Source organism: Tachysurus fulvidraco, chromosome 1 (genome assembly GCF_022655615.1).
Source record: "Tachysurus fulvidraco isolate hzauxx_2018 chromosome 1, HZAU_PFXX_2.0, whole genome shotgun sequence".
Lineage (NCBI taxonomy): Eukaryota > Metazoa > Chordata > Actinopteri > Siluriformes > Bagridae > Tachysurus > Tachysurus fulvidraco.
This window is the reverse complement of record NC_062518.1, coordinates 6,439,212-6,463,186: the sequence shown is the minus strand read 5'-3', so window position 1 is coordinate 6,463,186 and position 23,975 is coordinate 6,439,212. Positions and strand designations below refer to the sequence as shown.

The 23,975-nt window shown below is 36.9% G+C and overlaps 1 protein-coding gene across 9 annotated transcripts in view; it reads right to left on the bottom strand.

The window, feature by feature from the left end:
- The window catches only part of kcnc1a (potassium voltage-gated channel, Shaw-related subfamily, member 1a), a 38,699-nt gene extending 15,230 nt beyond the window's left edge, over positions 1 to 23,469 (bottom strand). For 4 of the 9 annotated variants that reach the window (XR_003439159.2, XM_047815617.1, XM_027137045.2 and 1 more), the window contains exons 1-2: positions 22,103 to 23,464; positions 13 to 946 (exon numbers count right to left, since the gene is read on the bottom strand). Coding sequence is in view for 8 of the 9 variants with exons in the window: in XM_047815617.1 (XP_047671573.1) it covers positions 13 to 946; positions 22,103 to 22,672 (1,504 nt within the window). In the remaining variant the exon portion in view is untranslated. Of the gene's footprint in view, positions 1 to 12; positions 947 to 22,102 lie in introns of all 9 variants that reach the window. The other 5 variants (XM_027137040.2, XM_027137041.2, XM_027137042.2 and 2 more) reach the window with 2 other exon arrangements.
- Positions 23,470 to 23,975: the final 506 nt, after the last annotated feature.

Sequence of the window (23,975 nt, the reverse complement as noted above, 5' to 3'; positions counted from 1 at the left end):
AGGGTTTCCTACCTGCTCGGTTCATTTCTAAAACCTCGTCCTGGGCAGCCAGCGGGCATGTGTCACTCTGTGTGCTGTGGTGGGGAGAGTTCGTGCCTGACTTACAGAAATTTGGAGAGCCCAGATGTGGGGCACGTGGGATGTGCTTGTTCTTTTTCTTTGGTAGTTTTTGTTTTGCCATAGCCAGCGAGTAGTACATCCCAAAGTTATTGACAATGACCGGGACAGGCATGGCAATGGTGAGCACGCCAGCCAGAGCACACAACGCACCCACCAGCATGCCCGACCACGTCTGTGGGTACATGTCTCCATAACCCAGAGTAGTCATAGTGACCACGGCCCACCAAAACCCAATGGGGATGTTCTTGAAGTGTGTATGCTCGCTGGCGCGGGGGTCATTAGGCTGGGCCCCAATGCGCTCAGCGTAGTATATCATAGTGGCAAAGATGAGCACTCCAAGGGCAAGGAAGATGATGAGAAGGAGGAACTCATTTGTGCTAGCACGGAGTGTATGCCCAAGCACACGTAGGCCAACAAAGTGGCGTGTCAGTTTAAAGATTCGCAGGATGCGCACAAATCGGACTACACGCAAAAACCCGAGCACATCTTTAGCCTCTTTGGAGGACAGGCCGCTCAGACCCACCTCTAAGTAGAAAGGCAGGATGGCCACAAAATCTATAATGTTGAGAGCGTTCTTGATGAACTTTTTTTTGTCGGGACAGAAGGTGATGCGCATGAGGAATTCGAAGGTAAACCATACCACGCACACGCCCTCTATGTAAGTAAGATAGACCTCAGTCTCAGTCTCCTGGTAGACCCGCGTGATGTTGTTGTCATGTGGGTCAACATCTGTGCGGTTGATGATGGGGTTGAAGGCCTCGTGTGTCTCCAGGCAGAATGTGGTTATAGAAACCAGGATGAAGAACAGAGAGGCAAACGCCACCCACTGGAGGACAGAGAGAGAGTGAGAGAGAGAGAGCAAGTGAACAAAAAAGAGGAAAGGTGGAAAAGGGAGAAACAAAATATAATTTTAAAGACAACAAATATTTCTATGAACTATTTTCTACTGCAGAAACTGCAGTGATGTGGTTCAGTGTCACTGGTTTCGAAGTGGGAACATGAGATCAAGATTTATTGAATTTTTTTTAGTAATTAAATTATATTTCACGGTGGTAGTTTGACTCTACTGACGTCTCATTGATTTACTTTATAATTCGCCAATCAGTGTCACATTTTATTATATTTTAATTTTATTCAAGACTTGATATATAGACGCATAGGTATAAGGTACATTATATGACCAAAGGTATGTGAACACCTGACCATAACTGCAAAGTCCACCATTGCATGTGTAACAGCCGTCCTTTAGGAAGGAATTAAACTTGATTTGGGAACTTGACTATGGGAAATTCTGCTATTTCAGCCAAAAAGAACATTAGTGCAGACACACACTGATGTCAGAAGAGCGCCTGGTACACAGTTGGCATGTTAATTAATTCTAGGGTGATCTCAGGGCTTTGTGCAGGCCAATCAAGTTCTTAATACCAACACTGGCAAACCATATCTTAATTAAGTTCTTAGTTCTTACGAAGGGAAATTATTTCTTTCTTTCTTTGTTCTTAGTTCTTATGAAGGGAAAATGTAATGTTAAACATACTATACTATGTTAATTCAACATTGTGGCAACAGGTTCGGGAAGATCCACTTATGGGTGCTTGATCAGGTATCCACCTGCTTTTGGACATTCATTAATGAAAGACAGGTTTATGGGCTGATATGATAAGCAATTGCATGACCAATGAATGGAACCTGTTCATTTATTTGCTATTTTATGCTATTTTGCTGCATTTTGTGATGTCTGGTAAAAAAAAAATGACCCAGAGCATCTAAAGTTCATTAATAATGGAAATTAAACAAAAGGTGAAAATGTACAGTAGGTCAGTGCTTATAATAGAGCACCAATTTAACTTGACTTATCATAAGACTTGTATAGCTGAAACTGCTCTGATAGAGTGGATTTGAGTACCTGTCTTGGCATTGTACATGTTCAGAATTTAAATTATTTCTTTGGTCACACTCCATAGTAGTGGTTAATCACTCACATGAAAGTAGACACACGGGGATTTAAGAATTTGCATAAGGCTTTTAGAATAATTGTTTGTACCTTGCCAAATAGGTTTAAATTTTAGAAATGTATTTACCTCTGTACCAGTGTTAAGGTGGAAAATTGTGAATTATTTGCCCAGTAGGCTCATACCCTTCACATTTCCCAACCTCCATCTCACCAGCAGCTAAACGCAGTCACGATACTATACAAACAGAAACCCGATAATGTCCTGACTAACCATGTAACAGACTTGCAATGATAAAATATCTCATTTGTTCATACTGAGTAAAAAAGTCTGATAAGTCAAACTCAAGTGTTGTGCACAAACAGGTCACAGGAGATTTTGCTGAATTTATATGAATTAAGATGCAAGACGCCACAGACAAACTGGAACTCTATTCTTTGTAACTTTAAATCCTCTTGGGTTCTGTGTAAGAGAAAATCTTTCTTACTGTAAGAAGGGTAAAAATAAATCAAGAAACTAAACTACACTGCAACTAAATATAAACGAAACAGTAAAGCAGGAGGTGCATCAGGATGAATCAGTGATTCCATAAATGTGGTGTCATTTTATCCTAGGTATATTAAATTTCAAAATGATATATTTTAGTTGTGCCCCTAAGGCTCACTCAACCCTGTTACTGAAATATTGTTCCATGAAAGAAGAAATTTCCAGCATTCTTTTTTTACTCTTTATTTTTCAATGAAACTGTGATATTGACAAAGTCACTTTAACATACAAATGTCCCCAAATTATAGATTGGAAGTAAATTGTTAATAAAAATGGATGCATCTCATTTAATTATCATTTAACCATGTTGCATATTTGTCCAATACTGTTTAATTTTAATTAACTGCAAAATGCAGCATGTGGGTTTTTTAAAATAAAGAAGAAGGTACAAGAAGACACAGATTCAGATTATTACATGATCAGTCAACAGTCTGCAGATCTGCTGTGAATACACACAGGAACTAACAGCACTGGACACAATAGTTATTGATTTACAACTCTTAATCTGATTCCCAAGGAAACATATATCATATACTGATGCTGCTGATATTTCTAGTTGTGTTCAAGAATAAATGCATCTGTTCTCTAATTGGATCTGTACTTAGGATCTGCATCCTAGCATAATCTCTTAAACAGTAGACAATAATTTAAATTATTGAATTAAATTCAAATGCATTAATATTAATTTAAATTCAAATGAATTAATATCTGAACACAATATCTGATAATGGTACTAAATATGTTTCTAAATATAAATCCCAGAACCAGAGACTGGCATCTACAGTACAGCCATGATTGGGGCTGAATGCTTTTTGATGACATGAAAAAGCTCTATAATCATGCCATCTGTAGCAGCTTTCAGCACTCAGGATCCTTGAGACATCACTAGCGCTTTCTCTTTGTTGTTCTGTCTCTTGCTCATTGGTCTTAATTGGAGTCTGGAATATCTACTCAATTCAATTCAAATCAATGAAATGTATTATTCCTGCTGACAATTTCAGCTTGGTCTGATGAGCTACCAGCTACCACAGCACAGTCTGAGCTAGCCAAAACTGGTAGACCATCAATAAATATTTGAGATTTTCTAGTTGCTACTTCTTTTATTATTTAAACCACTTGTCTGCAGCCTTAATTCAGAAATGTTTTCCTTTCTACAAGCCAAAGACTTTGTAGCAGATTGAGAAACACAGCTTATTTTGAGAACCTGAAGAAATGTCTTATTATTGTTTATTCAAATTTTGAATCAACTCCCAAACTTTCAGGAACCTGATTACTAATGACCTGATTACTTTCAGGAACCTGATTACTTTCAGGAACCTGATTACTAATAATGCTCACCTGTTTTCAATCACACTGCTGCCTTTGAAAAACTCAGCCGATCAACGTTCATTTATGACGTTTTGTGCCAGCATTGAGTTTGTAATAAGTACTTTTATCTGCCTGTCTTGCTCAGCAGGCTAAAGATTTGTTGTTGTTTTTGTTTGTTTTTTTTACTTCACACCTGTTTGATTGCTTCCCTTTAAAAAAAAGATATCCGTGCAAAAAATGCATGTTAACAAATGCAAGCCTTGCTTATCAACTATTGGTATATTAATATACAAATGCTTATCAACTACATTTTGACAAAGAGTGTTTATAGAAAAAAATTTGCAGAATTACTCCTACTAATTTTATATCATAGACAAGAAAATAACATAGCATGAAAACTAGAAAATCTCAAGCATTTATTGATCAGTTTAGTGAAGCATTAAGAATGATGGAAAATAACTGGACTACCAGTTTGGTGTGTTTTGTGAAACCAAGCTTCTGGGTTTTACTTAGCTGTTTGCCTGCTAACTTGAAAACATGCAGTCGTATTCATCTCTCTGCTGCATGAAAACAAGACTGACAAACGCATACAAGCATCATAGATATGTCACCCTGATGTTTTACAGCCATTAATAAAAAATGGTTTATTGCCATTACTAGTGGTCATGATAGCAGACAAAACGATTGATGCCATGCTCTCTCTTTTCTTATATCCGTCATGATGCTTCATAAATCCAGTGTTGTAATGTAACTACTTACTGTACTTAAGTAGAAATTTCACGTATCTGTACTTTACTTTGCTATTTAAATTTATGTCAACTTTCACTTTTACTCCACTACATTTCCTAGATAAAATGTATACTTTTACTCCGATATATTTCCACTAAGCGTCGTCGTTACTCGTTACTACAAAATAGAATCAGAAGAAATGTGTGCGACTGCAATAAGGGAGGTTTGGCGAATCACTGCTCCTAGATTGCATTACGCACGTCCGCACGCTCTAAGGAGAAGCACAGGCACGCGCAGCGTGCACGCGCACTCAGAGCTGGAGGCGTTTATCTATGACGTTAATCGGCTGAAAACCACAAAGACGCAACCAAAAGCGAAATGTCACTATTCTTATTACCAGAGTTGATATCACAAACAAAATATTAATGCAAACAATCCATTCAATACTAAATAAAAATAACATTTATTGATTTGGTCTTTGTCTTTTGCATATTTGTTTATTAATGACATCATTCATTGGACACACTGTTTGTAGAGAATGCACACATACATGAACTGATTTGATTCAAGACTGTCATCATTACATCATGCATAAAATTTTGGTGTCCACTTTTGCCATTTAATAATACCATAACTTTTGGCTTACTGTGTAGACATATAATATATAATATAAAACTCTACTTGTTTTAAATTCTCACTGAGGGCTAAAACCCCTAAAGATGAAACCCTAGAACCGCCCCTGCTCTTATACCTACCAAAAATCACTGAAATTTTACTTTTTACTTTTACTTCAAATACTTAAGTAGATTAAATATCAGAAAATTACTTTTGATACTTAAGTACAGTATATATCAGATACTTTAAGACTTTTACTTGAGTAGTATTCTAAAAGGTGACTTTCACTTCTACCAAAGTCTTTTTCTTGTACGATACTTTTACTTTTACTCAAGTATTGCTTTCTAGTACTTTATACAACACTGCATAAATCATTACTTGATGTAAACAGTTTTAACCTGAATTTTTAAAAATACTTTCAAAAATTAGCGCATAGTCTAAACTGTCATGAAATGAAACATTATGACAGCTTTGATAATAATTACCAGCCATGGTAACCCACATTGCAACAAAACACAGGACACAATCTGTCAGAACAAGATATGACATCTGTTACAACATATGAAATAGGATTCAATTAAAGCATCCCCATGTTCAGTTTTTTTTTTGTTTTGTTTTATTTTGTTTTCTTTTTAAAGCAGCTTTTAGTATCAGAAATTGGGAGGCATTAAACTTGAAATCAATTAATAATTCAGAACAAAAACAAGCCAACAAACCTATTGGGTACTTCACTTCTGTTTTATATAACAGCTACAGATATTTACAGAGAATTAAAGCATCAGACAACAAGTAAAACTAGTGGCCGGAGTTTGATCAGATATGCATATTAATCACATAAATCAGTCTGTGGAATCATGAATTTGTGTAGCAGAATCTAGCTCATTGCATTGGATGACACTTTTCACCTGCTCCATCAGTACAGTTGTGTGTCCATTGTGTATCTTCCCATACAACTTACAACCAACTTATGCCATAATTTACAGTCCATTTTCACATTTTTTTTATTCTACATAACATTTTTTTTCTTTTCATTTCTCTTTTCTTTTTTTTTTCTCTTTTTGTGCCCTTGCTTGCTTTACAGGTGAAGAGAGTGCAAACCTCCTACACTGAGTCCCACGCATGGAAACTTACAGCAAGACAAACCACTACATACTGCTCCAACCTCTCAGGCTAAACTAAGTGCAGCAAGTCCACAGATCATCCATCACCACCTTCCTGATTACACTATACAGGCTCCAACAGTACCAGCATTTTAGTTATGTTAATAGTCTAAATTGGACCAAAGGCAACATGATAACATGAATTCTATTTTATTGACATGTAACTGATTTGTATGTAACTACAGAAAGCTCTAAGAGATTACCAGATATTTTCTGCACAATTCCTGTCTGATCCAACAATTGTTTTCTACTCTCATTATGTTTTCTCCCGTTGTTATGTACAAGTGCCAATTCTCAGCAAAATTTCCAGCCCCACAACATCTTAAAAATCACACCAAAAGACCTAAAACTGTCCTAAAGATTTTGCATAATGGAAACAGAGCTTCATTTTCTTGGTTCTTCATCTTTGTGTGAAACAAGGACACCCATTTCTACATACATTTCTGACATACACAAACTGCAGTACACTTTTTTACTACTACCTGTTATGACCATTATATGCACCCTGTAATCAAAGTTTTTGCTATATACCAATAGTATGTCAAGGAAAAATTCTCCATGTTTAAAACCCGACTTAAAACTCATTTTTATTCCCTGGCTTTTGTACAGGCATGAATTTTTTCCCCAAATTGTTCTATTTCATATTGTTTCTGCTGTGTCATCTCTTATTCCTGCTTATGTTCTATAGTTTTTATATATTTATTTTTCGTATTGGTTATTTATTTACCTTCTTCTGCCTACATACTGTACTTCTTCTGTCTACATACTTATTATTTTTATTTTATGGTGTACAGCACTTTGTATCAGCTGTGGCTGTTTTTGAAGTTCTTCATAAATAAAGATTATTATTATTATTATTATTATTATTATTATTATTATTATTATTATTATTATGAATAAAATTAGCAATCCCTAAGCCATCCAACACAAAAAGACTTCCAACCTAAATCATTCTCACATATTATAGAAGGTCTCTTTCTTTTGCCATAGTTTGTGTTAGTGAAAATTGATGATTGATGGTTGATTAACTTTAATTAGATTTAATTATTTGTTTAAAAAAAGTCTGATTTGTTTTTTCCAATCACAAATGTATTTACAAAACTTACTCAATTTGTATGTATGACCAAATATATATATGATCAAATGTTATTGTTATTTGAAGAACTTTAGGTAACCGATCCAACAGATCTGACTTGAAATAATTTAGCCTTTCCACAGTGAATCGGGAGTGCAAGAGCAATTTGCTGCTGTAATATTACTGACTTAATTTTTAATGATAATTTTGCATACTTTAAATTATACTTTATGAATCATCTAAGTCTCTCAGACATCATCTTTACAAGACTAAGATAATAATACTGCTTTTAAGACACGTCTTACCTCCTGCTTCCCATCACAAGGTGTTTGTGCAACTTTGTAAAGCTTACAATAAGCCAGAGATTATTTGGCTTCTGTACGGATCTAAAAAGCTCTCAAATAGCTTTTAAGTGGCCTGGAAGAGTCAGAGGTTAGTGAATAATTTATTTTAAGACGGTATGGTGTGTGGTAATGCAACATTAATAGCACTGAAAAAATATATATATACAGTTACACGCAGCTTGAAAATAAATATTTTAACTACCCTCCCTTAAGCTGTAGATGGATGACACAGAAATAAACAATATTATTCGTCTATGGTGTCTTTTGTATAAAATAAATATTAAACATAAAATACAAATTATTTGAAATAATATAGTTAATAGAGTTGATTCTAGGATTATAAGTTACATCCAAAGTTTTAGCACCTGAATTAATTTCACCATTCAGGACAGAAGATAAACCCAGATCTCTCCATTCCATATGTTAATGTAATGGGCCACCTTCGGACCATCAATCAAAATAAAGTGAGCAGTCGTAAATTACTTGTTTTATTCATGTTTTCTTCAAAGAAATGTATTTGTTCTAGACTTCTAGTCATGCTGTGATTCAGTTAAATTTAAGTCTGAGTCATAAGTCAAAGTACCTAACTCTGCATCAAATACAGTAATTACAGAGTTTCCCAATGAACACAGAAAATACTGTCAGAACTAACAGCCTAAATATGATCTGATTATAGTGTAAAAGATGATGAAATATTAAATGTGTTCCATTAATTGTCAATTCTATTTTCAATCCCAAATGCATTTCAACAACACTAACAAACATCAAGAAAATAATTTTCACTATTGCTCCATTAGAAATTAAATGCAGTACAGTACTGTACACTACAATATGATCATTTTCATAGCGCATGGTGCATCGTATCAAACCTTTTCAATGTTTAACACCCCAATTCTTACATTTACTGGGCTTTAACCCCTTAGGTTTAACCACCAACCAGGGTTTTCAAAGATGAAGAATCAGGTTATTGATTTCTGAGATTTTAAACTGTTTCAAGTTGATTCTGATGAACAGAGTTCATTATAGTTGAGCAAAAAAAAAAAGACATACTTGATTTATGGATTGTTTTTTTCTACAAGCAGACATTGTAGATGATTAGCGCTGCACTCTTGTGCACCTTCTATAATTCTATCCACTTTAGATACAAGCTTTAAGCAGATGTTCAACTGCATTAAAGCATTGTGATCAATGGTATTGACACACATATCTGCATCAATACAGGAGAATTTACTGGTATAATAAACGTGATGAGTGCTAGTACTGTGTGTTAGTACTAAAACCATAATTGCATGCTGCAAAATAAAGGGTGGGTGCAAAATTGCAATACAAGAGAATTGGTTCTTTTTAAAATGGCCCCAACAGAGCAAAAATAGCTGAGTGGTCACAGAGTTAACTGGTCTCTGTTGCAAAAACTGCAGAGAGAGAGAGAGAGAATGGAGAGAATGGAAAGAGAGAAAGAGAGAGAAAGGGAAGAGCCTTGATCAAGTATCTCAAAAATAGCATGCCAGCCTCCCCCTTCCCCTTACATCACCTCTCTCTGTCTCTACCTCTTTCTCTTGTTCTACCTAGGAAGCATCCTGAAGATAAAAGCCTGTCACGTTCTCTTATGTAACCCAGTGCTGCCTTGCACCCACATTCCAGATTCTGTCTGCTTTTCTGTGTGTTTTAGAGTGACTGAAATGAGCCTGACAGCATCAAACACCAAGGCTGTAAACACTATTGACCACACCCAGAAAAGCTGGACTTTTACGCCTGACCTTTTAGAAATGACCTTCAGCGTTAATACTCCATCAGCCGGGCTCAATGGAGATGCACCAAACATAAGCCAATGTCCGTGGGCTAAGGGGTCAGATATTCAGCCACTGGAGACCACTGGTGCCCTTTTATAAATGTCAAAGTGCATGATTTTCATCGGAGAAGAGCGAGAAAGGGGTGAATGAGTGTGAATTCATTGGTATCTATGTTAAATATAACACTGCTTAATGCAGAAAAATACAATACTCTCATAATGGCTTATATTTGCTCAGAATAACATATAACATATATCTGTATCCAGTGGCAGCAGTTTCCTGTTCCACAGCCACATCATTCTTTTTCTCTTTGTATCCTCTTTTATATAGGTGGGAAGAGTTTAAACCACTGATTTTAAACAACTCAAATAGAGCCAGCTTCCAAAATGGCCTATATTTTTACGATATGCTCAAAGTGTGTGCATGCATCTAAATTATTCTATGTTCTTTAACAGGTAAACCCACTAAAAGCCATTGTTCAACCGGATGCTTCCAATAGCACTTTACATATGATTATTTGAATGCCTTGCACTGAATCCACACATCCAAGCTACATTAATTTGCAATAGGACTTTGAGAAACTTGACATAGAGAGCAGTCTCAAAACATGTAGTAGGCTTATAGCAGTGATGAATGCTGTATATACAATGAGGTACAAAAGAAAACAGCCGCATCAATACCCGTGGTTACTGTGGCCTGAAAATGTTACCGCAGGCAGTCTAAATGCACCTTATCAGCATATTATATTCAATAATATTTACTTTGATTACTCTGACTCCTTAGGAGAAACAAGCAACACTTGTCTTTTCTGGTTCTGACATAATTTTTTGACATACAGTCAGTCTCATCTGTTTATACTACTGCTTCATACTGCTATATACTATTATACAGTACTACTATGCTACATTGCTTTATACTGCTGTCTTGATGTGTGTGTGTGTGTGTGTGTGTGTGTGTGTGTGTGTGTGTGTGTGTGTGTGTGTGTGTGTGTGTGTGTGTGTGGACAGTACTGAATGAAAGTTAAAATGCACTAGTGGGCAAACATGACATCCTGGCATCTATGAAGGATCTTTATGGCTGCCAATGGAGGAGATGTGAAAATCATGTGGTTCAAGTCACAGCATGAGTTGTCCACGCTACCCAGCTACAAACTCAACACTGTCATTTTTCCACCACTCAATTATTGCAGAATTACTAGTTGTTCATGTGCTAATTAAGTAGACATTAACAAGCTAGTTGCTTTAACACTGCCCTTGATAACAGGGGTTGGCCTGATCTGGGAAATGCTAATCAAATAATTGAAGTTTATTTGATGAATGAAGTTTATCTTATACCAATAAGGATTTTTTGGAAGCTAAAACCAGTTAGAAAAGTTAGAACAACGGAAGCTTAGAGAGATCAGTTTTGGGTACATAACATAGATTATTCATTCATTCATTCCATTGTATCATCTATAGCACAACTGTACATACAATTTGTTTATTTTTTTAAAAATATTTTAAATATTTTTGCTATTTGTATTTTTTTTATTCTCATCTTATTTTTATTGTCTGTGTGTCGTTGCCTCTGTGCACTAAAATAAATCCCTTGTATGAGCATGCATACTTGGCAATAAAGCTCTTTCTGATTTTGATTAATTCATTCATTCGTTCATTCATTCACATACAGCAAGAGCTTTATTCTGGTTTGGCCATAGTGGATAGAAGATCATTGGGCATGAAATGGGACCATACCACTGATGTGATGCCAGCCCATCTCAGGGCATAATTTTCACACACATTCACACCTGTAGGCAACTTTAAAGTAGCCAATCCACAAGTACAGTATGTTGAGGGGGAAAATCATACCTATGTGATGGCAACCCTAGCAACATAGATAATGCCCTTGTAAAATTAGACCTTATTGACCTTAGTGAGTCTTATCTTACCTCACTAACCTTATGTTTTTCATTATACATAGCATGTTAGGTACATGACTTGGCTAATGCCAGAAATTAGCATTGACATTCTTGTATGCTGAAATGCTTTCAGGACACAAACTAGGCAGTGCATTACATAGCCAGTTTGACAGTCCAGAGAGAAAATATTTTTTCAGAATGCTTCAATCCGCCTCGTTTCCGATGAGTCATTGTTTTCTACACATACTGTAGCTGTCAATTTTTGATTTGGTGAAACCCTGTGACATTATTAATGTCTACTTCATATTTAGGATAAACAATAGTACTGTCTGTGTGAACTTCAGGGTTATCATCTCTTTTACATCATACTGTACTGCCGATGGGCTTACTTATTCTTCTTGTATTTTTGGAATGTACACAGGACCTACACAAATCCAATTTCCTGAGTGAGAGTTATGTAGAAAAAGAGATTTCTACAGTACGTGTCAGAAACTGCTACCATGTGCCATTTTAAATACAAGTTATTTTAAAATCACAATTTCTAATACAGTATTTATTATTTAAGTATTTGAGTAAATAATACATACAGTATATAATGAATATGCATATACATAGATACATATTCAAAACTGAAAGCCACTTTTGATAGACTACAGTCACTATAAATATAAATTAGTTTAAAATCTGATCAGATACAGGGACTTCTCTAAACATCTTAAATGAGACCTGTGGCAGGTCCATGGCAATGAGGGACACCACTATCACATGATCCTGGCATTCATGCCCAAAGCCCCAGAGGTCTGGCATAGACCTGCCTGGACCAGTTGCTTTGTCCATGTGCAACACCAACACACCCACTGTTGATCAGCAGGGACCTTTCTGCCACCCTCACCTCCTCCACCACCGTTGATATTGGGGCATTTGCATCATCTTACACAGTTCCATTACTATATTTGGGAGCTAAATAATTTATGTCTATACTTAATCCTAACCCTAATCATGGAGGCTGTCCAAATGTACACAAACATCAGCATGTTCTTACATGCAGTGTTAATAGATGGATGTTTCCCTACAATTCACTACATATTCACCTCCTACAAACCAGCATCAAGGGATCCAAACAGCCACATGACAAACCACAACGTGCTGTCCCAAATGGAAACACCACAGGAGATGCTCTTCCAAAGATCCCTTCAATACAGAAGGAAATTAAGACACAAACCCAGTCCCTTTGTGAGCCTATTCTACTTAGAAAAACATGTGTATTGGATAAAAGTACTGCCAAAACCAGTATAAAACTTTTGGTGATGTTGCATAAATGTGTCATAGTTCATTTTTATTTCTGTTCATTTTTGAATTGTAGTACTATACCATCAATACTAGCATTTATATTGATGTGAATAGAATTGTTAGGAGTGGAGTAACTGCCATATCACATGTAACTGTATTACAATGTACACATGGTTATCCTTATGTAACAATCTCATCCAATACTATAACGAAACAAAGTGAAATTAATTAAAGAGAGAAAAGAAATAAAAGACAACAAAGACAGAGAGCGAGGAAAAAGGAAGCTGTAGAAAATAAACTAAAAGAAATGGGGAAATTGTTATTGGACATAAAGAAATTGAATGTATCTGATTAAAACTGTAAAGAAAAAGACCTAGAAGGAACCTGATTCAACCCAAAGAGGAACAGACACTGTACCTAGACATTTGGATCAAGACTCATCATCTTGCTGAAAGAAGATTATAGAATTGTTATGTTTTCTTTTCCATTTTATAGAATGCTAAGTTTCCTTTACCTTTATATGAATTTTCTTTTTCATTTCATAAAATGACAAGTTTCATTTACCTTTATATGAATGTATGTAACCATTATGTGATTAAGAAATTATATAATTTTCATTGGTATGTTTTAGATATTAAGACAAAGAGTAACAGTGAAAGCATAAAAAATAAATCACAAGGCTTTGGGTCAGCAGCTTTGTGTCAGCTGAATAAGAACACACAATAGGCCATGCAGCCTAGGAGACTTCTCAGGATGTTTTGCAAAAGTATGAGATCATGAGAGACTTGGCGATATGCGGACAGAAGCAGAATGACCGTTATGAGATCATACTATGAAATGTTATAAATCGGTGTGCATTCAACTAGAGGCAAGCTCATTGTGTTATACTTTGTTATTGCTTATAGAGAGTGCATCAGGAGAACAAACGCAGGCTTACACTTGGAAAGTGTTTCTTGGTTTGTTTTATCTTTGCATTTTACTTATTTCTACTTACGCTAGAATTGTTTGACTATTTGAAAGAGATTTTTGTTTGTAATTTTCTTTTCTTTTACCTTACATATATTACACACATCTATTTGTATTACATTACTTCTGATAATGTATTGTGGAATGTTTACAGCACCTACACAAATCCAATATTTGCACACCAACAAAACAATAAAAACCATGTTTACCTCCAGAGGTAAAGATAATTGCTGGTAAAAAATCATGCAGCAACACCGAGTTTTTAACAGGCCATGTAAAAGAACAGCTATTTGTGATTGTACATTAAATCCATGTATTAAGATGCATTGATCCACCCCCTTTTGGTTTTACTTTACGCATTGATCAAGACAAACACTTGTGCATGACGTAGCATATTTGCTTTTAATTACTTGCTAACGCCTGTGTGATTGATTTAGTCTGGTTTCATGTTACTTTATTTGTTTTCTCTTGACCATAAGGCCAGAAATGAGTTACCATGACTACACACACATAGCAACAAATCCAGTCAAGTGTCTGAATGGTGCATGTTGCATACTTATCACACACTAATGTTTATTTGAAAGATAACTGCCTCTTTAATTCCTCTCTGCATGTTTTTAAGAAACATGTATTTTTCTATTCTGCAATCTCTTCTTAGCATATCACTTCCATCAAAATTACAATTCAAAATGTGTGAGCAAATTGAACAAAATTTTTACTTTCACAGAATTGAATTATTCTTCTGATTGTTTTAATTCTAAAGACTTTTCCCATGGCCTTTAATCAGTACGTGACATGGTAAGTGGTGGTGTTTTGCATGTGCAATGCAAACATAGCACTAGAAAGCAGCTTAATCTTCTGAAGTCACTGCACCATGGAGATTTTTATCCTACTTTAAATCCAGTCAAACTTGTCCCCAGGTGATAACCTTTTAACAAAGCCCGGAATCAGTCATTGTGGCCCCTATGACGCCCCAGTTTTGGTGTCTGACATCATGCTTCTTAGTTGAGTTTTGCCAAAGCTATTAACAGCTGCTTTTTCTCCAGAGGCACTGTTCTGGTGCTTTTTAAAGGGATGTCCTGCTCCACTTACTGCTCTGAGACAGAACTGGGGAAAACGAGGGAGCGAGGTGACATGATTAGGGAGAAACATGGGTCGCTCTGGAAAGCGGACAAGAGTCTGTCTGATCGGCTTTGCATTTTATTAGCTGTGCATCGAGTAAAGGGCAAAGCGAAGGGGAAAACGTAGTGAAATATGGTGTGTAGGTTTATGTAGGCATGCAGGCATGCATAATATAGTGTATGAGTGGGCTGTAGAATAGAGCCGTTTGTTTGCAATAAATGAATGTGCTTGTGTTTTATTATGTGTACGTGTGCAGTCAAAACTTTAGTCATCCACAAATGAATTTCATAAAAGAATGGATCTATGTACATCTATGCATATCAGATTTTCCTCTGTCTGTATGCCAATATAATATATCATATACCAGAGACTATTTGGTAAAACTTGTGATGTATGTGCATCTTGCAAACAGTTAATGGGAGTGAAATCACATGGTGGAGTAATGCAACTCCTCGCTATCTTCCTCCAGTAATTAACAGGACCTAGGCTGCTGCACTCTAATTAATGCTAATCACTCCAAGCTCCCTCCAGGGAGGATCTCTGTTCAGTATTCATGGAGTAAAAAAAATCCCTGATATTCCATTCAAACTTCGTCTTGTGCCGTCACATACATCTCATTAACTATAAAACATGACCCGTTTAGTTATAAGGCATTAAGTCATCCATTATTTCTAGCTGCACCTTCTTTTTCAATCAGGAACAATGTCTACATGTGATCGCTTGCACTGAACTAAATTGAGCCTACTAGAAGCAGAAAGCCAGGCACTGCAGACAGCTTAATAATCATGCACAGAGTGAAACAGGCATAGACGAAAAAAAAAGGACGAGGGCAAGAAAGAGAAAGAAAATGGAAACGAGGAAACCAAGCAGATGGTCACAAGATAAACGGAGAAAAAAATGTTTGAATCCTGGCACAAAATGTGTTACTTAATCCGTTTTTTCTCATTTTTTGCTTTTTGGAATAAAGCCAATTCTCTTTTTTTGCTAAACCCCAGTATTAAGAACATAAGTATTGAAATATAAGTCTCTATTCAGCACTGTCATTTATCTTGTACTTTATAATAAAATATTAAATATATGCGTATAGGTTAGCTTTCTGACTTAATCAGAACACTTCAAGTTGCAGCTTATTATTACTATGATTTGTTTTTTAACTACAGTGAAATTAATAGATTTAAGGGGTTTAAAATCTACATACTAGATTCTTCTATCACTATCAAAATCTGTATTGGACTTTACTATGAACTATACAAGCTCTTTTTTATATATTTATACCTGGTAAATGCATTTATGATCAGCTCTTTGCTCAATTCGGTTTATTTGTAATTTCTGTAGTGATGAGTCTCCTCCTCTCCAGATCTTCTCAACCTCCACCGTAGTTGCTATGGCAACAAAGAGCAATCTGATGAGCCTGGGCCGCCCGTGCATCCTTCAGTTTTGGCTTCCATTCACATTTTAGTTCCATGTCCTAACTCTCTGTACAGTGTATTTATGTCATAAGCCTTAGGTTTAAACATTCTCTTTCTACCATCATCTATGTCCATCCTTAAACTCAGCAGGAGTTTTTATATGTTATGTATGTTACAGCGACTGGACTGATGGTATGTAATTGTTTTAATAGTTTGGCTATTTCATGTGGTCTTAAGATAGCTCAGCTTGTTAATTGGTCTGTTTACTGGATCTGCTCAGTGGCTGATTTGAGAGCGACTCTGCTGTTCAGTGAGTGATTGAGTGCACACTCTCTAATCCCCACAGGGAAACAAGTAAAATGGTCAGAGCTCAAGAAAGTGAGGATCCACTGAGGACATAGATGATAATGCGTGAATTGTCACTCTCCACAGGTATAAAAACAGACTCTACCTGTGGGTTAGCAGTTGTCAGTTCTCTCTACAACAACATATTGGGTAAAAACAAACAGTGAAAGATTAAGAAATTAATTTATTAATTTAAAAAAATAAAAAATATGAAAACAGATTGACTGTTAACTTTGCATGTTATGTCCATGTTGGGATGCCATTCCTGGTTTGTCACACCTTTACAGTCTGAAACCGTATTAAAAACAGCTATATTATTATAAAGATTACACAATATAGTCAAACATTCTTCATCAGCTATAGAGGCAAAGTGCTTCTAAAGATGTAGGAAATTAAACCAGTAAATGTTTGAATATTTCAGCAGGTTTATGTGAAATAAAGCATTAACACTACGAATTGTTACATTTTTAGCCATTAGCTAATTGTTAATGGTTAAATATTAAAAGGTTTTCATTGAATGAAAAGCTTTTCATTCATGCTAGCTTCCTATCCTGGATTCTTTCTGCCATCTTTTTTAGTTTATTTATAACTAGACCCTTACAAATTGTAGTTCAGTATCACTAATAATTTATACAGATGACAAACTAATGGTAAATAGCATAAGGGTTTAAGCCACCAAAAGGCTTGGCAAGATGCAAGTCTCTGGAACTGTATCGGAGCGATAAGCACCATTCACTTTTAATTATGGTCATGGAAAGCAACGTCAGTCCAAAATTTCCCCTAGGTGTTCAGTTAGGTTTATATCTGGTGACTGTGAATGCCAAATGAATTAGAATATTTTTTTTCCTCATTAAAACATTCAGTGTGCCCTTGTACCCTGTGGATGGTCATCCTGGAAGAGACCACTACCATCATGATAGGTACATTTAATCAGAGAATAAGGACAATCACTCAGAAGAACGCTGTATTTATTCACAGTGACCGAAACTGTCACACAGTTACTTTTATACACAGTGTATGTGATCTGTTCCATATTTGCAAGTGAAATATGAATGGAGTTAATGAAGTCAGTTGTTGAAAAAAGTGCAAGACTTCCATTCTAAAAGACGTACTGCATTTCAAAACAAGGATGCATCAGAACATAACAAAAATACTCTAAAAAACAGGCAGATGTATCTCACTTTTTTTTATGAATCTATCCAGTCATAAAAAACTCAAAGCAATGGGAGCGACTTATGGTAGATGGGAGGTGCTGTGTCTTGGAAACATGCCAATCTACTCTCACATAGCCAAGAAGGCAGGTGCTGTATATCGACCAGCACGTAAATAAAAAAAAAAACATTTTTTTTCTACAGAAAAGCTTACTTCTGTGTAGTTCAAATCCAATATGGGTCAGGGCACAATATGTGAGAATTAGATTAGACAAAAACTGGAATAGCATTGATGTTACATTGATGAGGGGAGTATTTGTAATTTACTGGTGTGCAAAATTGAATTGTGAATGAGGTTTGACTAAATCAATAGTAAGAATTATTGGATTGTTGAACTGGACAATAGATTGTTTAAAATGGCTCGTGATGATCAAAATCAAACAAAGCTTTTAGTAAAAAAAAAAAAAAGAGGTCAAATCAGTATGGAAGCATTAATACTGAAGCATCAACAATGAGTCATCTAAACTCTACTGTGATTGACAATTCAAAAATGATAATGCATTTTCTGTGAAAACTAAATGCACACACTGTGCATGACAACTAATCCAGTTGAGAACAGAGAACACTCTCTGAATCTATGACAAGCTAGAATTGAAGCCTGATACTTCTGTACCGTTTATACATTATACATACAAATCTATCAATGATTTAACCCGTTTTAGGCCATCAAGAGCAAAAAGGTATCATTAATACATGTTAATTTCAGTGAAATGCAGATAGGCTGTTAACAAAGATTTCATGACAACTGGATGGCATTTTATCTTGATGATTGGATTTTCGGTTAATTGACGGCTTTCAGTGAGATGTGAGATGTGCTGGAAGTAAAAATGACTCACTTGCTGCAACTACATTGTCACATGACACAGAAAGCGCCGACGAAGTTTGTCACGTTCTCTGGCACCTCGTGAGAAAGAGCAGCATTAATCAGTTTCATTTGCGCTCTGAACCTGTTGCCATGACAACATATTCCCAAGACTTTCATGAGGGGAAAAAAGCAACATCTCATCTGCCAAGGACATGAATATATCAGGTGCCTGTGGGACAGCGACATAAACAGCAGCTAGATGAGCACATTATGGCATCTCTCTAGTTTTTTCTCTGCATGTGGAACAAGATAGACAGGACTACAGGGTTTACTTTTAAGATAGTAATTCATTGAGTCATATGACTCACATTTTAACTAAAAAACAGTGACAATGTGGTTTCCATATTTACACAATATGGAAATTACAAAGAATGGCTGAACTTCAACGCCTTAAAGAACATTTTCCCAGTATATGAAGGTTCTACTGATGTGGTTTACTAGACAGATTCCCAGGTTTTGGTTTACCAGTCAAATTCCCACAGTTTAATCTCATCCATATTTGAAATGTAACTGTGATGAAAAGGTTTTTTCCAGCTCCATCGATCATCTTTATCAAATTTTGACTCATTTTCTCCACCACATTATCCCCACCATGCTTTCTACGCATAATTCATCAGCCAACATGCCATTACCATCTATTAACACCCTGCATTACTGCATTTCTGACCTCTTATCTGTTTCCTAATATCTGGTAAACACAGCATTGTAATGCTCCATTAGCTGTCTGCAGGAACATTTTGTGGCTTGTGCTAGACCTTTGTCAGCTAAAATCTACTAATGGTACAGTATTCTGCTTTCATTGCAATGTGGTAGCCCAATTATTAGAAAGAAATTAAAAATTGATGTTGTCCTTTACCCAGCAATCACCCCAGACTATACCACACCAAACTCACACTGTCATGCAAAAATCTTTGTTGAATTTATTGTTATCTGTTAAATTGTAGTGATTCAGAGAATAAAAGAAATGCAAGCTTTACAATCTTGAAAGGTTTGTTGGCTTCCCCAACAAGTTTTTAGGGTTTCTGTAATTATCATAATTTTATTCTGTAATTTTAATGGTTAAGTTTAAATAGGTGCAGGTTTTTTTTTAATCTGTATTAAAAACATGCTCACTTTGCCAAGTGTATCCATAGTTCTTTGGACTTTTTATTTTTTATTTTCATGTTTTCTAATCAGTTTATCATAGGTTATTCAAATCACTAGTCATTACACAACAATAATAAAGTCATATAATATACGGTAGCTAAACTTCATACTATATGCTCAAATGGTCTTGCAAGGAAAGCTCATTATTGCAGGTTTTTATAACAATGTAATGTTCCCCAGTACTAACAAGCAAAAGAAAGATGTTTTTTTCCCCTGTAAGTTTTGCATGTTAATTTATTAATGACATAATGAATATTTAACAATATATCACACCTGGGAATTTAGTTGATAGAGAATTTGACTAATATTAAATCACATAACATCCGACCACGTCGCCCTCTTTCATTTGAACTTGTGCAAATTTCCCATGAGATGAGGTTATATTTCCAGTGCAAATATCAAATGGCTCTGCTCGTTCTACGCTATGTGAAATACCATGAAAGTATGTTGCTATTTATTGTGCACTGAGTTATTGAGGAGCTATTACATTACGCTGTTCTATTGCTTACATTACAGAGAACCAGCATCAAACAACGTAGCTTGCTTTATTGCTTTGTCTTCTAAGACACCTATAAATACATAAACAAGTATCAACAAAAATCTCAATTGCAGCCCTCAGTCCTGCTGTATGGAATGAGAGGCATGTTTGTGCCATCAATGATGCATCAGCTCTCCCTGATTCGAAGCTCAAAGCAGCATGGAAAAATGAATATCAAAAACCCTCTGGCTTGTGATGCATTCCCTTTAATCTAACTCCCATAGAGAATTATTTGTCAGAGAGCGAGCTCACGGCACGTCTCACAGCAGTTTTATTGTAGGCGAGGGAAGCTGTCGATCAATGCAACATGACGCCCAGGCAGACTGCTCATTTTCCCCTTGTTGAATGCCTGTAATCATTACACAGCTGATGTATAGATTACACATTATAATTTGATAAAACTTTAAAGGAAACAACCAGTTGACCATGAACATCTACTTTACTCTACATATTATAATGAGAATCACAAAATAAAGAGCTGTTCCTTAATCCCACTGCAGCTCAGAGGTATTCTCTACATCAAGCACAAACTACTCTGATTTCCCTGCTCATCCTTCTTAATGATTAGCATAATTAGTGTCCTTAAGTGCTCAAGTCCTGGCCATCGTAAGCAATATTGGTGTTTGTGCTTAATTCCACAAGACTTAGTCACCTATGCAAAGTCAACTGCACCAAAATAAAGCATCCAGGCCTAGAAAATGCTGGCTGTGGGTGCAGACTATTATTCCACCCAAGCAATAACAGACCTGATTCGAAATCTAGGAACTGCACTGTCTACACTGACTGAGTTTGTAGAATTATCTATGTGTGCAGCTGACTGGTTGAAACAAAACCATGAGATTTTGTAAGCATTTTGTAAGCCTCTACAGATATCTAAGCATTGTGTTTTCTCCAGCTAATTATGCCATACTTTAAACTATGATGTTTTTGTAGGACAGCAAATAACCTTTGAACAATTTAAAGATTTTCTAAGCAGAATAAATATTTCATTTCCTGTATTTTCAAATCAAAATTTTCACAACCCTTTTTTCAAGGCTATTTTTTTTTCTGAAACCAGAGCTTTTAGAAACAACATTCCTCTTTGCCATTTCTTCCGTTCGATCAATGGCTCACCCGAATTCTAGGATTCAGCTAGCACTTTGTCACCAAAAAAACTGAGATGTAGGACTGCTTCCGTCCAGATGTTTTTAGTCCAGCAGGACAGTTTTTTCACCTTCTTTCTTAGAAAAGCAATATTTTGCAATATTAGTGAAACTTTTATATGTGCACAATACTGAGAATAAAAAAAGAATATTATACAAAATAGCTTTACATCATTTCATTCGATGGGATTTTTATTTTAAGATATTTATATCTTATATTTTTATATCTAACCCTAACCCAAAAGAATGAGTTGGCATTAACACTTGTTTACTGAAAACTTCTCAGCAATGAATCACACTACACAGTCACTTTCCTGTGTTATATAAAGTGTGACCCTCTGTACTCTAAATCTGGATATTCATTAATGGGCTCAATCAAGTTAATCCAGTGCATAGCCTGTCAAATATAGGGATTTCATACACTGTGCTACAGTTTTAAGGAAGACAGGAAGGTTTCAAGTCAATTCAGAAGAAGTGCATGATTGCAGTTGTAATAATTTATGCTCATGTTATGACATTTCATATAACTTACCCTTGCATATTTAGAAGAGTAGGGATCCTCGAAGAGCGCCCAGACGCGACGTTGCCATCGTTGCCACAGTCCAGCCGTTTTGGCATCGGTCGTGTCCCCGAGCGCGAGCCTCTTGGTCATTTCCAACTCGTCGTCACCGTCCCCGGATTCACCCAGACCGTCTCCATCCACCTCGTCGCTGCCCAGGTCGACGGGCCCGCCGCCGAAACTGTCTAGGGCTTCCTCGGCTTCGCGGTGTTGTCGGTAGGTCATCCAGCAGCACGGCTCCACGTCCGTCTCGTCGATGCCCCAGAAGGCGAGCTCCTCCTCATAAAGCGGGCCGCATACGTCCGCCGGGCAATGCAGCTTTCCGGTACGGTAGTAGTTAAGGATGTGCGCGAAGACGCCCGGGTGTCGGTCGAAGAAAAACTCGTCTCCATGAGCGTCGTAGTCGAAGTGACTGTGGGCGTCGGGTTCGGCGAGCCAGGCCAAGCGTGTCCCCGGCAGAGTGCGCAAGGTGCTGCGATAGGTCTGGTGCCGGATCCCCCCGACGTTAATCACAACTCGGTCTTTCTCGTCGCCTTGGACCATCGCGTCGCTCGGGCATGTCGCGAGCGAGGGTCGGGTGTTACATCCTAAAGCTCTGGCGAGGCAACGCGCACCGACCCGGGGGAAACATGCGCGCTATGGGTAAACCGGATAATGAGAGGTTGCACAGAACTGAAAATATTAAGCACGCTGTCAGTCTTGGTCGTGCAGTTCTAAAATGTGTCTCCAATTACGCATAGCTCAGGTAAATCGCTTTGTCGAATATAATATGACAGCGATTAGGAAAATAAAAAATTCAGTGCAAAAGAAGATGCTCCCACGAACACGTGAACCAATTTTCCAAAAAACATGCACTCCAACATCATAATGCACTTCACTAAAAGATCCTATACAGGTGTGGAACCACAGGACAGTGGTACTGGCGGCATTTACTAAAAGGCGACGCTGAATATGTCTTGATTCTGAACGGAGAGCTCCAAGCTGAGAAAGCGCTTCCTCTCCTCACACCCAGTGTGTAGTGTCTGGTGATATCTCCTCTCTTCTACTCTCTCTCCTCTCCTCTCCTCTCTCCTCTCTTAGCCCAGTATGTAGAAAGGTTTCCTTCTCGGGTTTGGTGGGATGTCTATAGTTTTGTGTTCAGCACAAATCCATGCGGACCATATCTGTCATATTTGCGCGTCATCCGACATCAACTGGTCTTGGATATGTCAAGGGTGCGATTTATCTATCCTCTTTATTACGTTAGAATCGAACCAGAATGAGAACACACCAGTCTTTCCCCTACGCTCCGTCTATGTTTCTCTGTCACTGCAGTGCGCGCCTCAAAGAAAAAAGCAATGACAGGTAGCAGCATCAGTTCACTCTGGTTGGCCAAGGCGCATGCGCAATTGCTTTAGAAAATCTGTAATTTCAGAACTCGGGAACGGTGTGTGTACATAAACGTGACCTGAATGATAATGATTATCTCTCTACACTGGCACCTGTCAAGAAGTGGTATATATTAGGCAGCAAATGAACAGACAACAAATGAACAGACATTCGTAAGGATCCGAGTGACCTACAAAGGCCAAATTGTGATTCTTAGATACAAGTGGGTCGTCTCCAAAACATTGGGTCTTGTGTGGTGTTCCCAGTAAGCAGTGTTTAGTACCTAGAAGAAGTGGTACAAGGAAGGACATCCACTTAACTGCTGGCAGGGACATGGCCGCCCTAGTCTCTATGATGCAAAGTGGATTGAAGCAAGCCTGTCTTGTCCAATCCCACAAAACAGTTACTGTAGCACAAAACCGTACTGAAACCGTAATGCTGCCTGTGAAGAAAAGGTGTCAGAACACAGAGCATTGTA